The sequence below is a fragment of the Eriocheir sinensis genome, chromosome 19 (genome assembly GCF_024679095.1).
Source record: "Eriocheir sinensis breed Jianghai 21 chromosome 19, ASM2467909v1, whole genome shotgun sequence".
NCBI classification, from domain to species: Eukaryota; Metazoa; Arthropoda; class Malacostraca; order Decapoda; family Varunidae; genus Eriocheir; species Eriocheir sinensis.
The window spans coordinates 3225817-3241256 of NC_066527.1; the positions used below are offsets into that span (position 1 = coordinate 3225817).

Sequence of the window (15440 nt, forward strand, 5' to 3'; positions counted from 1 at the left end):
AGTCTTTCACCCAATCACACGCCCTCCTTCACGGTCGGGTTCGCCATGTATGTCCGTGGCTGAGGCAGCGGGTATTTAAGGCCGCGTTCTGCAGACATGGGCAGCAGTGTCACCTCTGCATTGGCTGGATCATGTCTTCCCTGAAGGTACGGTTTGTGACCTACAGGAGGGCAGCGTCACTCAGACAATGCCCCGCCGAGGCGTCCAGAATGCTGCTGCTGTTGTTATTGTTGTGGTTTGCTGTTTACCAGTAGCATGAACAACTGCGTTAAGTTGGAGCCCTGACCCGGCTGCTCACGGCTCTCCTCTCCCTCCGGCAGGTTGTTGCCGCCGTGCTCGCCCTCGTGGCAGCCGGCGCCGCTCGCCCAGACCACGGAGCGGGAGCTCCGCCGCCTCCCCCGGCCACCTACGGGGCACCTCCACCCACCAGCTACGGTCAACCCGAGCCAGAGAATGCGGTGAGTTACCCTGTGAGAAGAGTCCCCACGGCCTGTAACGATCACAGCACCCGCAGCATCCACACCACTTTTGGTCCGGCACAGGAACAAGACCCCCCCAAACATTTTCATTTACTTGTCCCCGATGCGTCTGCCTGAAGCATCTGAGCTCGTTGTCTTCCTGACCTCAGCTTACCATTAGGGGTGCCTGCCTAGATTCACTTTCAAATTTCAGTGCAGTCATTCTGTCTGCCACACTCTTCAAGGCATAACGGACACTTCCATTACTTACTGGCAGTGAACACAAAATCTAGCAACAGCACCGTTCCAACGAGTTCGTCCGTCAGAGTCACGTCCCGTATTCCCCTCTGGATTTCAATTTCAATTATTCTCATGACCAAGGATCACCAAGTCTGTGTTCCTTACATTGAGCAGGTGGAAGGTAGGCAATCAGACACTCACTTGAGACATATGCAGGGGCGAGGGGGAGCCTAAACTAACCCAAACTAAGAGCAAGTTTTCATCCTCGTCCCCTTTCCATTCCAAGTAACCAATGCCTCAACAAATCTTCCCACTTCCCACAAATGAAAGCTAACTTTGTCAAACGTCAACTAACCTAACATACCTTTCATTTGGCTTACTCAACCAACAAACACTACAATTCTTTTACCCTCTGCAGAAATCTAACCAACCGAACTTTATCCACCCAAACCTACACAAGCAAAACCTCGTCTAATCCATCCACCGCAACCTTATGTCGTCTATCCTTACTTTACGAAGACCATGAAACTGACTCTCACTTTACCCTTACAGCCACCCAAGTACGAATTCAACTGGGAGGTGAAGGACCAAGACTCCGGTAACGATTTCGGCCAACAGGAGTCCCGCGACGGCGACAACACCGAGGGATCCTACTACGTCCTCCTCCCCGACGGCCGCATCCAGAAGGTCACGTACACAGTGACCAAGGACGGCGGCTACTTGGCAACGGTGGAGTTCGAGGGGGAGACCAAGCAGGAGCACACGGGTTACGGCGAAAGCAGCCCCCCGCCCCAAACCTACGGACCACCAACCACCCCACCTGCCCAAACCTACGGACCACCAACCACCCCACCTGCCACCTATGGCCTGCCTACCACTCCTCCTGCCACCTACGGCCCACCCACCACTCCCCCTTCCATTTACGGCCCCCCTACCCCCCCTCCCACTACTTACGGTCAACCGGCTGCTCCCGGCCACGCCTAGACTCCACTACCCTCTAGACTCTAGAGTCTAGACTCTAGAGTATTGTTACATGCTTTTTCTTCTTTCTCTGTTTCTCCCCATCTCTTCTCTCTCTGTCTCTCTTTCCAGCATAGGTTAACTAACTTATTTGTTTAAACAACAATAAATGAGCACCAGACGACTTCCTATGTGTGTCCTTACATTCCTGTTCTCGTCAGTGTCCACGCTACCACTAAAGGAGATTCGTTGAGACGGTGGTTCATAGCGCTCGTTCTTTCTCCATCCCGTTCCTCTCCACTTCAGCGGCCTCCTCCTCATCCTACCATAGTTCTGCTCTCCCTGCTTCTACTGCTGTTGTCGTTCCGGTTGTGGCAACGACCAACACCAACAGCAGCATGTTATTCCTGATGATATTATTTATGTTGCTATTGCTGTTATTATCGTTGCTGTCCATTTTATTGATGTGGTTGCTGTTGCCGTCATATATTTTCGTGGTGATTCTTGTTGCTGTTATACATTTCCTCCTTAAACAGGATGAAAATATTGCAAGATAATGAAGAAAATGTCCATAACTATTATCTTCCTTCTTCTTGTTATTATAATTAGTGTCATCATCGTCAATACAGTATCTTGCACCACATCATCATTATCGTCATCGTCTTGGTCGTTATGCTCCTCTTCCTTCTCCTCCTCCTCTCGTCCTTACTACAATCACTGCTACTCTGCCTCTCTCTGCCCGCGGCGTGAGGGGGACGGGACGGGACGGGGCCGCGGCCGCTTCGTCCTTGTCTGCTGGGCGTTGTCTTGCGGCCCCAGGCTCGCGTCACGCCGCCAAGGCAGCGGCAGAGAACAGTTTATAAGGCGGCGCGTCCCTCCTCGGTCATCAGTTCAGATCATCTTAAGCCACAGGAACATGTCTCTCAAGGTATACAGTGCACGAACAGCCTCCAGTGGACTTGTTTTTACCGTCGTTCAGATTCACTTCACACGAGGTGTTTCTTGAGCTTTTGTTGGACATTTTAGTGCCGGTTTTCTTAGCCTCTTCTTCAGCCACAGGAGCCGTGCCCTCAAGGCAGGGCACGAACAACCGCCGATTGGCACATCTTTACTGTCCGGTTTACTGCATCATGCTCCATAACTCAGGACATGTTTGCAGCGCCTTCTTTTGTGCCGATTACTTTCCTGTTTCTTCTTCCTCAGTCACCATAAGCTTGTTTTTGGCGGAGAATGCTCCCACTTCCTCTTCCTCGGGTAATTCCCTTATACTCAGGACTATACACTTGAGCGATCTATACAACTTGTCTTTAGAACATCTATTTTATAAACGTTATAGAGGTAATGACTCCGTGATCCATCCGCTTGTGCCACACAAACGAATCTTTTGCGGCCTTTTTCATTTTTTTTTCTTTTACTCTGACGGTGATTTTTATACCATCAAAGAGAGTAGGTATCAACGGAGGCAAATATTTCAGTTCAGTAGTTTTTATCTAGTAATTATCATCAGGTATTGCTAACGTTTTAGATGTTCTCGTTGTCTTGCTTATATGTCTGTGTCACACACACTATCTCCCTCATGATCCTATTTCAGGTCGCCCTGTTGTCCGCCCTCGTGGCCGCCGCCCTAGCCCGCCCCGACAACCCACCACCTTCTTACGGCCCCCCCGCTCCCTCCTACCACGCCCCCACGCCCACCTACCACGCCCCCTCCCCCGACGTAAGTACACACCTTTACTGCTCCCTTCTGTGGGAGCTGCCATCACTGCTGTCCATCCCACCGCCTCCTTCGGCGTGACTCCTCTCCGCTTCAACAGCACTCTTTTACCCTCAGGCGCCGCCCAAGTACGACTTCAACTACGCCGTCAAGGACGAATACTCGAGTAACGACTTCGGTGCCCAGGAGGCCCGCGACGGCTACAACACCCAAGGTTCCTACTATGTCCTCCTCCCCGACGGCCGCCTCCAGCGCGTCTCCTACACCGTCAACGGCGACTCCGGCTTCGTGGCCGACGTCACCTACGAGGGCGAAGCCCAGTATCCCCAGCAGAGCTACGGCGCCCCCGCCCCATCCTACGGCAAACCCGCTCCCTCCTATGGCACCCCTGGCCCCTCCTACCAGTAATGTCCAAGCAGAGCTACGGCAACTCCTTGACGTCCTCCTATGAAACCCAGACAGCTTCCTACGGCACCCATGTCCACTCCTACGCCGCCCCAGCCCTTCTACGGGTCAGCTCTCATCCTCCAGCCACCTGGTGACGCTGTGGTTTCATTTGTGACGGCTATTTATTAAACGATATATGATCTCTGTTTAGTGTTTCTTTACTCTCCGTGTCATTAAGGGAGACAAAACACACGATGAGCCCGAAATCACACCACACCCAGCGAGGCTTAAGGACGTGTCTGGCAGGTGAATCCAGCCGCCTGGGCAGGAATGTTGGCGGCACGGGTGTTGTGGACCTACGAGAGGACACTTTTCAAACAGCGGAATGCTGTTGTCTCACGAATACAATAATATTTATTTTTGTATCACTGCGGTATGTTCCACTCAGCTAAGAATGGGTATTGCGTTGTAGAAATAGCAGATGTGCTTCAAATTCATTAAATTTTCATTTGATATTAACGAACCAATGCAAATACCTCAGTACTCAACATTTTATTATATCAATCATTCTGACCCACTCACTCCACCGTCCGGCTTCACGAGCCCTCACGCCCTTCCTAACACCCACTCATGCCCTCCCGCCTACCCGCTGCCCAGCCGCTCACAGGGCGTCACTCTGGACACGTACACAGGAAAGCTTTGGAAGACAACCGTTGGCATCAACACGGTAAGGTCCCTTACTAGCAAAACTCAACGACTACAAGTGCACTCCTGATCATATGGCCTTAGCGGGAGTGATTAACTGCCAGAGTGGCGGGAGTTTTAAAATGTCGAGAGTGACTTTTATAGTGTCCAGGATGGCCGACCATCAAATACATTGGTGATAGTGGCTACTAGTGTCCAGGATGGCCGGCGATCAAATACCTTAGCGCCGCCTCACCACCGGCTATGGTGCTCCTCCGCCGCCTCCCCCGCCCACCTACGGCGTACCTCCACCAACAAGCTATGGTCACCACGAGCCAGAGTATGAGGTGAGTTACCCTGTGAGATGAGTCCCTGAGTCCCCTTGGACCATCCACATCACCTTTGCTCCGGCACAGAAATAAAACGTCCCCAAACACTTTCATTTACTTATCTCCAATGCGCTTGCCTGAAGCAGCTTAGCTCGTTGTCTTCCTGACCTCAGCTTCCCAATAGCTTGCCTGCCTAGACTCACTTTTCCATTTCAGTGCAGCCATTCTGTCCGCCACACTTTTCAAGGCATAACGGACACATCCATTACTTATGGACAAAGGCAGCGGTCCAACAAGCTGGTCCGTTAGAGTTACGTCCCGCATTCCCTCCACATTTTATTTTTCAGTTTGCTAGTCTGTGTTCTTTACATTGGACAGATGGAGTTACAGAAGCGGTGGCCGAGTGGTCAGCGTGAGGGTGTGGTTATCCCGAACACGTAGGCTCAAGTTACACATGACACCTACAGTTTTCGACAACCGCCGAATGGCGTAAGATGACCTACAAGCCGTTCAGGTCTTCAATCAACCTCCGAGCGAGTCTTTACACAGGCCACCTTCCCAGCCTTATTAATATACACCTCATCGCACCTCCTCACGTCCCACTGCAGCAGCCTAAACTTACCCTACCCAAACTAACCTAACCCAACCATGCTTTGCCTTACTCATTCTAGAATAGCTGACACTCCCTCTATCCTCTACAAACCGTTTAACTAGCCTAATCTAAGCTAGAAAAACCTTATTAATCCACCTACCGAAAGCTTATCTCGAGAATCCTTACTTTACCAAGCCCATGAAATTGACTCTCCCTCTTCCCTTAGAGCTACCCAAGTGCGAATTCAACTAGGAGGTGAAGGACCACTACTCAGGCAACGACTTCGGCCACCAGGAGTCCCGCGACGGTTACAACACCGAGGGCTCCTTCTACGACCTCCTCCCCGACGGCCGCATCCAAAAGACCACTTACACAGTGACCAAGGACGGTGGCTTTTTGGCAACGGTGGAGATCAAGGGGGAGATCAAGCACGACCACACGGGTTACGGCTACACTCCGCCTCCCACGGCCTACACCACCACCCCCGCTCATACCTACGGCCCACCTACCACCCCACCAGCCATCTACGGTCCCCCCACCACCCCTCCCGATACTTACGGTCAACAGGCTGCTCATGGCCACGCCTAGACTCCATTACCCACTAGAACTGTCACACACCTTTTTTGATTCTCTCTTCTGTCTCTATCTCTCTGCCCAGCTTATGTTAACTACTAAACGATAATAAAAGAGAAGTAAACGATTTGTGTGTGTGTGTGTGTGTGTGTGTGTGTGTGTGTGTGTGTGTGTGTGTGTGTGTGTGTGTGTGTGTGTAAGTAAGCTACCCTAGCACCGTTGTTTATCTTCCTGTTGTTGTCGCTGTTTACGCTTTCACTGAAGGACTTTTGTGGACACGGTGGTTTAGGCGCTTGCTTCTTCTCCTTCTCGTTCGCCTTCCCCTCTCCAGTGTCCTCCATCTCCCCATCCTCCTTCAGTCTCCTGCTACTCTTCCTGGTTCTACTGTTGTTGTTGTCATTCCTCTTCTCGCTATGGCAACGGCAAAAAATTCAGCAGGATGTTATGCTGCTTTCCATCAGTCGTTGATACTGCAGATGTAGTCGTTTATTATCGTTGCTGCCATTTTACTGATGCGGTTGTTGCTCTAAATATACTTCTTAAAAAAACGAGAGAAAATTGCGAGATAATGAAAAGCCACTTCATAACTTATCTTCCTTTTCTTTTTACTACATGAGTATCACTGTCATCATCATCAATGCTGAATCTTATTAGCATTACAAATGTCATAAATTTCTTTGTAAGATTTTCGCCAATATCTTTCAACTCCTCCTCCTCCTCCTCTTCTTCATCTTCCTCTTCCTTTTCCTCCTCCTCCTCCTCCTCCTCCTCCTCCTCCTCCTCCTCCTCCTCTTCCTCCTCCTCCTACTACTACTACTACTACTACTGCTACTACTACTACTACTACTATTACTACTACTACTACTACTACTCGTCTTTCCGCTTCTCCTCCTCCATACCACAATCACTGCTACTCTGCCTCTCTATGCCTGCGGCGTGAGGAGGGACGGGACGGGGCTGCGGCCGCTTCGTCCTTGTCTTCTGAGCGTTGTCTCGTGGCACGAGGCTCGCGTCACGCCGCCGAGGCAGTGGCAGAGAACAGTTTATAAGGCGGCGCGTCCCTCCTAAGCCATTAGTTCAGATCATCTTCAGCCACAGGAACATGTCTCTCAAGGTATACAGTGCACGAACAGCCTCCAGTGGACTTGTTGTTACCGTCTTTCAGTTTCAAATCACACGAGGTGTTTTTGAGCTTTTGTTGGTCATTTTAGTGCCGGTTATCTTAGCCTCTTCTTCAGCCACAGGAGCAGTGCCCTTAAGGCAGAGCACGAACAACCGCCGGTAGGCACAGCTTCACTGTCCAGTTTACTACATCATTCTCCGTAACTCTGGACATGTTTGCAGCGACATCTTTCATGCCGATTACTTTTCCTACTTCTTCTTTCTCAGCCACAATAAGCTTCTTTTGGGCGTAGCGAGCATTCCCTTTCTCCTCCTCGGGCCATTGCCTTATACTCAGCACTATACACTTAAGCGAACTATACTGTGTGTCTTAAGAATATCGATGATAAAAAAACGTTATAGAGGTAATGACTCCGTGATTCATCAGCTGCATGCCATATAAACGAGTCTTTTGCGGCCTTTTCAATTATTTCTCTTTTACTCTTGCTGTGATTCTTATACGATCAGAGATAGCAAGTAAGAACGGAGGCACTTATTTCATTTTATAAGTAATTAACTAGTAATTGTCATGAGGTTCTGCTAACGTTTTAGATGTTCTCCTCGTCTTGCTTATATGTCTGAGCGTCTGTCTGTCTCTATGTCACAGACACCATCTCCCTCATGATCCTATTTCAGGTCATCTTGCTGTATGCCCTCATGGCTGCCGCCCTCGCCCGACCCGACAACCCCCCACCTTCCTACGGCCCACCCTCCACCTCCTACCACGCCCCAGCCCCCGAGGTGAGGACACAGTCTTTCCTGCTGCCTTCCGTGGTAGCTTCCACCAACGCTGTTCCGCCCACTGCCATCTACGGCGTGACTTTCTCCTCGCCGCTAAAACAACGTTCTTTTACCCTCAGGCGCCGCCCAAGTACGACTTCAACTACGCCGTCAAGGACGAATACTCGAGTAACGACTTCGGTGCCCAGGAGGCCCGCGACGGCTACAACACCCAGGGATCCTACTATGTCCTCCTCCCCGACGGCCGCCTCCAGCGAGTCTCCTACACCGTCAGTGGTGACTCCGGTTTCGTGGCCGACGTCACTTACGAGGGCGAGGCCCAGTACCCCCAGCAGAGCTACGGCGCCCCCGCCCCATCCTACGGCAAACCCGCCCCCTCCTACGGCACCCCCGCCCCTTCCTACGGCACCCCCGCCCCTTCCTACCAGTAATGTCCAAGCAAAGCTACAGCCCCTCCTTGACCTCATCCTATGAAACCCAGACAGCTTCCTACATAACCCATGTCCCTCCAACGCCGCCCCGCCCCTTCTACGGGTCGGCTTTCATCCTCCTGCTACCTGGCGACGCTGTTGTTTCATCAGTGACGGCTATTTATTAAACGATATACGATCTCTGTTTAGTATTCCTTTACTCTCCATGTTACTAAGGAAAACACAAAACACACGTCACGGCCACAATCACACCACATCAGGTGGATTTTAAGGACGTGTCCGCAGTTGACTGACAAGACGCCTCGGCAGGAATGTTGGCGGCACAGTGGAATGCAGTTTAGTCTCGTCCATACAATTATAATCGCTTTTTGTTTAACTGCAGTATGATCCACTCATCTGATGAGCAATATGTTGCACGAATAGCAAATGTCCTTCAAATTCATTATTTTTCAAACAACATAAACTAACCAATGAAAATGCCTAAACCATACTCAACATTTTTTTATATAGATTATCCTGAAGAACACGCTCTTCACCGTCAGGCGTCACGTATCTTTAAGCCCCTCAAAACACGCCAGAATGACCCACACACACCACACACACACCCTCGTGCCCAGCGGCTCGCAGGGCATCACTCTGGTCCCCAGCTAGGGATAATCAAAGACTACAAGCGCGCTCCAAACCCTTAGGCCTTTGCGGGATTCGGCGGGTGCCAGAGTGGCGGGATTACTGGACAGCCAATACATAGGAATACATAGGAAGAACAGAAACCAGAAGACCTAGCGGTCAATGGCGAGGGTGTCTGTTTACTACCGCTACTACTAGTAATCTTCGTGTGGTAGGACAGGATAGAATAGATGAAGCCAATGGTGGCTTCTGTATAGTATCCAGGATGTCCGCCCAAGAAATACCTCACTTATCAAGTCAAAAAAAGGCATTTTATCTAAAAGCAGTTATTCTCAGCTAATAAAAAAATACGAGTCGAATCTTGCTGATATCTTGCAAGTCACTGATCTGGAGAGAGGTGAAGAATCAGACAAGGAGGAGCAAGAAACCTGCCCCTCAAATGTTGACAAGGCCGCCATAAGCCAGTGTGCCTGTTTACGAATACCAAAAATATATGCTGTATAAAACTAGCGACGTTGGTGTCAGTGGGGAAGAATGCCAAGAAATCTAAGTTAAATTGCTATAGTATGTAATAAATGAAATTGTAGACTGGATAATCACATTAACGTGATCTTGATGTGAATAAAAAACCCACACTGGCAAACGAAGATGCATTCAATCAAACAATTTCGGTGTACACTGGTACCATCTTCATCAGTATGAAAGAAGAGTTAAGTCCTTCACACCAATGAAGAGGTGGCAGTGTCCACTTAAACTGTTTGGTTAATTAAATACATCTGCGTCTGCCAGGATGGGTTATTTCATTCACAAATGAAATTGTGTTGATCTCATGATTTCATAATATCAACGCTTTTATCAACTGTACCTCGGTACAACAAAGGAAGCGGGATTTTGGTAAAGGAGGAGGATGGTTAAGATTAGTTCATAGGAAAGCAATAGTGATTACATTAAATGGATAACTGGAGAAACCTGGGCAAGATAAACTAGGGAAACTCGAATGTCACCTTGCCCCTGTGTACCGGGGTAATGAGTTCTCAACCAAAACAAGATAAACGACAGAGGTGACAGAGGTGAGAGAGAATACCAGTGAATTCACTTTACAGACCACTCAAATAGGTAGACAGAAAACTTAATACATCGTGTCGCATACCCGTTCATAGGTACCAAGACGTTCATGGTTGCTGCTGTAGACCTCGAGCAGCAACAGACTGAGACTGTTTGAGACCATGGGCAACAGCTGGCATGCCGTACTCGCAGCACCAACGGCAAGAATCACACGCAAATGGCATGCGATGTTCTGCTGCCAGGCTAGTAAGTCCAGACGCTCCAGCCAGGAGCTGGCTGGGTCATGGTCAAAGAGACGACCTTGTAGTCGATTCAGACTCCAGTGAAAGGTCATCAGCTAACCAGCCAACGGTTAGCTCTCGCCATCGCTAATCAGACTGCCCGTCGCCCATGCTAAGCAGCTGGTCTTGCGCAGCACCCTGCCCCACCCCAAACCCGCTAGTCGCGAGGCAGAGACAGTGGGTATTTAAGGCCGCGTCCTGCCAGCCAGGGCAGCAGTGACAAGTCTGTCTTGGTTGGATCATGTCTTACCTAAAGGTACAGTTTGCGGACGACTTCAGGAAAGAAGCATTGCTCGGCAGCTACCTGCCGCGACGCTCCAACTGCTGCTGTTATTTTATTTTAGTCAATACGATGACTATCTGGGTAAGATTTGAGCCCTGAGCCGGCTGCTCACGCCTATCCTCTCCCTCCGGCAGGTTGTTGCCGCCGTGCTCGCCCTCGTGGCCGCCGGCGCCGCCCGCCCAGACCACGGGGCCGCCCCACCTGCACCTCAGCCTGCTTACGGTGCACCCCCGCCGCCACCCACATATGCCCCTCCTCCCCCACCTCCTCCCCCACCTACCTATGCCCCTCCTCCCCGACCTACATATGCCCCTCCTCCCCCACCCACTTATGCCCCCCCTCCACCACCCACCTATGCCCCCCCTCCACCACCCCAGTATGGTCAGCCTGAGCCAGAGACAGCGGTAAGCACTGGGCAACAAGTCCTCGTAGCCACTCATGTGTCAATATTTCCCTCACAGGACCATGGCCTATGCTGACCCTGCCTTCCACTCCCTCCCGCCAGAAACCCGCCTACTCCTTCGACTGGGCCGTCAAGGACGACTACTCCGGCAACGACTTCGGTCACCAGGAGAACCGCGACGGCTACAACACCGAGGGCTCCTACTACGTGCTGCTGCCCGACGGCCGCGTCGAGAGGGTCACCTACACCGTCAACAAGGACTCCGGCTTCGTGGCCACCGTCGAGTTCGAGGGCGAGGCCAAGGTGGAGGAAAAGCCCTATGGCCAAACACCCGCCCCAACTTACGGCCAGACGTAAACCCCGGCATAGGCCTATCACACATGACCGGCTTACACCTCATCATGCGCACCAAAGCATCCTTACACAATGATTGATATCACACACTCTTGTACTAATGACGTTCATATCAAACAAACATTTCCACTATTTATTGATTCCAAAAGAAACTATTCTTCCTCTATATAACTTATCAAATTACAAATGTGAGAAAAACGAAAAATATATGAAGAGAAAAAATATACATGAGTATTTGTTTCCATTTACGTCCAACGTTTTTCATGTCTTGCAAGACATTTGCATATTTTCACTAATCTTTTTCGTAACAACCTAATGCAGGTAATACAGGTAACACACAGGTAACACAAGGTCTTCAAAACAAGCTAAATCTTAACGTCTTACAGTGGCAACAAATGTTTGATTTCAGTGCTGGCTTTCACTTAGTAACAAACGCACACGTGTGGACATTCGGTGTGATACATTGAAGTTACCTAGACACTTCAGTGACAAACTTGGTCCTGGAGCCTAAAGTTCATGATCTCCAGCTATTACTGATAAAAACAAAGAAACGGAGATGATAATCATGACAAGAAGGGAAAATCTTGACACTTTTTCAATGGTTGGTGACCATTTTGCTAGTTTATTCTATGAGTACTGAAGCGGCAGTTTTTTCTTTGTGTGTGTATAAGTAAATGAGTGTGTGTGTGTGTGTGTGTGTGTGTGTGTGTGTGTGTGTGTGTGTGTGTGTGTGTGTGCGTTGCACTTGGTCTATTTCCATCACAGTTAAAGAAAAATAATGATGTGACCTGTGCTGTTGGGAAATTTTGGTTAGTGGCCAGAGGAGGACCTTAACCATGCCATGTTCCACACCTTGGCCTCGAAAAACTCCTGCCACACAACACACAACACAAAACTCATCTACGTCACACCTTAACGTAATCACGGTCATCCCTCTGCCCGCGGCATGAGAAGGAACGGGACGGGGCTGTGGTTTCGGCCTTCTCTTGTGGGCGGCGTCTACCAGCCCGAGGTAGTTCACTTAACGTCGCCAAGGTAGCGGCAGAGCACAGCAATAAAAGGCGGCGCGTCTCTCCTCGGTCATCAGTTTGAGATCTTCTTCAGCCACAGAAACATGTTTCTCAAGGTGTGCTTAAACGGCCTCTCCGACCTAGAGTCTCTTATCAATCGTTCGAAGTGATCTAACGATTTATTTTATCCCGCATAACATCATCTTCATTTAAAAATACTTTAAGGATTTAGTCAAGAGCTGGTCTCAAAACTCTTGCATGTTTCACTGAGCAGCGTCCGTCTGTCAACGTGCCTGTTTCTCGAGTTCATTACTTTATTGGTCGCTTCACTGTCCGTGTGCCTGTCTGCATGCCACGTGCCTCATCTAAACTACTCTTCTCCTCCTGCTGCTCTTCCTCAGGTCGTCCTGCTGTCCGCCTTTGTGGCCGCCTCCCTCGCTCGCCCCGACAACACCCCACCCTCTTACGGTCCCCCCGCCCCATCTTACCACGCCCCCGCCCCCACCTACCACGCCCCCGCCGCCGAGGTGAGTAAACAGCCTTTCCTGCTTCCTTCTGTGGAAGCTGCAGCCACAGCTGTGCCGCCCACCGCCACCTTTGGCGTGACTCTCTCCTCGCCGCTACAACAACGCTTTTTTACCCTCAGGCGCCCCCCAAGTACGACTTCAACTACGCCGTCAAGGACGAATACTCGAGTAACGACTTCGGTGCCCAGGAGGCCCGCGACGGCTACGACACCCAGGGCTCCTACTACGTCCTCCTCCCCGACGGCCGCCTCCAGCGCGTCTCCTACACCGTCAACGGCGACTCCGGCTTCGTGGCCGAGGTCACCTATGAGGGTGAGGCCCAGTACCCCCAGCAGAGCTACGGCGCCCCAGCCCCCTCCTACGGCAAACCCGCTCCCTCCTACCAGTAATGTTCGAGGAAAGCTACGGTCCCTCCCTGACCCCATCCTGTTGAGCCTAGACTGCTTCCTAGGGCATCCATGTCCCTCCTAAGCCACCCCACCCCTCTTATAGGGCGGCTCCTATCTTCCAGCCACCTGGCGACCCTGTGGTTTCATTTGTGACGGCTATTTATTAAATGAAATATGATTTCTGTTTAGTCTTTCTTTACTCTCCATGTTATTAAGGAACACACGAAACACGTTGAGGCCGAAGTCAAACCACATCCAGTGAGGCTTAAGGACGTGTCCGGCATGTGGATCCAGCAGGAATGTTGGTGGCCCGGGTGTTGTGGACCTGCGGCGGACATTGGCAGTAGAGTCGCACGAACACTATCATATTTACTTTTTTTATCACTGCAGTATGATCCACTCAGCTGATAGGCAATACGTTTAACGAATAGTAAATGTCATTCAGTTTCATTATGTTTCATAAGACCAAATAACCAATGAAAATGCTTAAACCTTACTCAAGTTTTTATTATATTGATTATCCTAACCAACATGCACTTCACCGTTAGGCGTCACGAATTCCAAAGCCTCTAAAAACACGCCTCAACGACCAGCACACACATCACCCAAGCACTCCTGCCCAGCCGCTCGCAGGACCTACCTCAGGTCACGTACATACGAAATCTTTTGAAGGGAACCACGGACTGAAAACGGACAAGTCCTGTAATTATTTAGAGTGGTTAGCGTGCGGGCTTGGTGAGCCCGAGGATCTAACGTGGACAATGTTCGAGTCCCACAGAAACACGCCTATTTTACAAGTCATCGCCGAGTGGCGGAAGATTACCCACATGCTGTCTGGATCTTCAATCAACATTTACTTCAGCGACTTCGGTCTAGAGGAGCACCATGGGCAGCATGGGCCAACCAAGAGTCATACATCACGTCAGCCATTATAAATAAAATTAGCTTGCGCCACTAACGGGCTAAGGCCGTCCATAATGCCTATCAAGAAAGCCTACCGGCGCTACAGGCAGATTATGAAAAAAAAATAGTGATAATCCTATACTGCTAGCGCGCTCCCAACCCTAGGGCCAATGATTTCCAACCTTATTTTCAGGCGACCACAATCATACATCTCTAAACATGACAGCGACCCCACTAGTTGTTGTATATGATTTATTATAATATAATAATACTGTGTTTCATATTTCGAGGTCTTGGCGACCCCAGGAAAAATGCTTGGCGACCACACTTGGGGTCGCGACCCTAGGGTTGGGAAAGGGGTTAGGCTCTGGCAGGAGTCGGCGCATGCCAGACTGGCGTTAGTACTGGACTGCCGATGGTGGGTTCTGTATAGTGTCCAGGATGTCCGACCAAGAAATGCCTCATAGCCGGCTCAACACTGATCAAGTCAGAGAAGGCGTTTCACCTAAATACACTTATTTTCAGCTGATAGAAATATACGAGTTAGACCGTGCTCTCATCATGCAGGTCACTGGTTTGGTGGGAGGTAACGTGAAGTTTCGGGTAAAAAGAAGTAAGAAGCCTGCCCCTCACAAGTTGAAAAGACCGCGATAAGCCCGTGGGTCTCTATACGAATACCAAAAATGTATATAAAGTAAAATTAGCGAAGTTGTTTCAATATGAGAGAATAAATGTCAAAAAAAAACTTAGTTAAACATCTATAGTACAAAATATATTAAACAGTGTCAATTTCATGATATCAATGCTTTTATCAAATGCAACTCAAAACAATAAAGAAAACGGGACTTTGATTGAGGAGGAGGATGGTAAAGACCAGATCGTAGGAAGGATATAGTCATTACGTTAGATGCGAATCTGGAGAAACACAGAGAAGGTAAACTGGGGTAACTCGGATGTCATCCTGCCCCTGTGTCGCAGGGTGCTGGGTTCTGACCCACAATATGAAGGACAGAGGTGACGGAGATGAGTGCCGACCAAGGGCGCATCTAACATGAAATCATCTGACTATACTTTGACGTTACAGTCCACTAAAAGAGTAAACAGTTACACTTAATACGTCAAGTATCGCACAGCTTATCATCGTTCATGGCTGTTACTATAGACCTCGAGTAGCAACAGGCTGAGACTGTTTGAGAGCATGGAAAACAGCTGGCATGCTGAACTCGCAGCACAAACATCACGGCAAGACTCACACGCCAATGGCTGGCGATGTGCTGCTGCCCTGCTAGTAGGTCTGGACACCCCAGCCAGGAGCTGGTTGGGTCATG

The 15440-nt window shown here is 49.9% G+C and overlaps 4 protein-coding genes across 19 annotated transcripts in view; all 4 read left to right on the top strand.

Annotated features, from left to right (window-relative positions):
- Nucleotides 1-15440, top strand: part of LOC127000539 (cuticle protein 19-like) — a 41306-nt gene that overhangs the window by 7791 nt on the left and 18075 nt on the right. Inside the window, exons 1-3 of one of the 14 annotated variants that reach the window (XM_050864288.1) lie at nucleotides 2425-2586; nucleotides 3250-3375; nucleotides 7959-8776. The exons of 1 other annotated variant lie outside the window; for it this stretch is intronic. In XM_050864288.1, the coding sequence (XP_050720245.1) occupies nucleotides 2575-2586; nucleotides 3250-3375; nucleotides 7959-8270 (450 nt within the window). In that variant the 5' untranslated portion in view covers nucleotides 2425-2574 and the 3' untranslated portion in view covers nucleotides 8271-8776. Of the gene's footprint in view, nucleotides 1-2424; nucleotides 2587-3249; nucleotides 3376-3489; nucleotides 3966-6906; nucleotides 7052-7734; nucleotides 7840-7958; nucleotides 8777-15440 lie in introns of those variants that run through there. 12 more of the 14 variants (XM_050864290.1, XM_050864293.1, XM_050864291.1 and 9 more) reach the window with 12 other exon arrangements.
- Nucleotides 1-15440, top strand: part of LOC127000527 (cuticle protein 7-like) — a 26524-nt gene continuing 11084 nt past the window's right edge. Inside the window, exons 1-3 of one of the 2 annotated variants that reach the window (XM_050864267.1) lie at nucleotides 1-146; nucleotides 321-458; nucleotides 1251-1843. In XM_050864267.1, the coding sequence (XP_050720224.1) occupies nucleotides 132-146; nucleotides 321-458; nucleotides 1251-1682 (585 nt within the window). In that variant the 5' untranslated portion in view covers nucleotides 1-131 and the 3' untranslated portion in view covers nucleotides 1683-1843. Of the gene's footprint in view, nucleotides 147-320; nucleotides 459-1250; nucleotides 1844-15440 lie in introns of those variants that run through there. The other variant, XM_050864266.1, reaches the window with a different exon arrangement.
- Nucleotides 10392-15440, top strand: part of LOC127000530 (uncharacterized) — a 25593-nt gene continuing 20544 nt past the window's right edge. Inside the window, exons 1-3 of one of the 2 annotated variants that reach the window (XM_050864269.1) lie at nucleotides 10392-10499; nucleotides 10661-10930; nucleotides 11032-11511. In XM_050864269.1, the coding sequence (XP_050720226.1) occupies nucleotides 10485-10499; nucleotides 10661-10930; nucleotides 11032-11286 (540 nt within the window). In that variant the 5' untranslated portion in view covers nucleotides 10392-10484 and the 3' untranslated portion in view covers nucleotides 11287-11511. Of the gene's footprint in view, nucleotides 10500-10660; nucleotides 10931-11031; nucleotides 11512-15440 lie in introns of those variants that run through there. The other variant, XM_050864271.1, reaches the window with a different exon arrangement.
- Nucleotides 12344-13391, top strand: LOC127000542 (cuticle protein 19-like). The gene is made up of 3 exons (XM_050864306.1): nucleotides 12344-12409; nucleotides 12695-12820; nucleotides 12940-13391. The coding sequence occupies exons 1-3, from the start codon at nucleotides 12398-12400 to the stop codon at nucleotides 13207-13209; spliced, it is 408 nt and encodes a 135-aa protein (XP_050720263.1). The 5' UTR covers nucleotides 12344-12397; the 3' UTR covers nucleotides 13210-13391.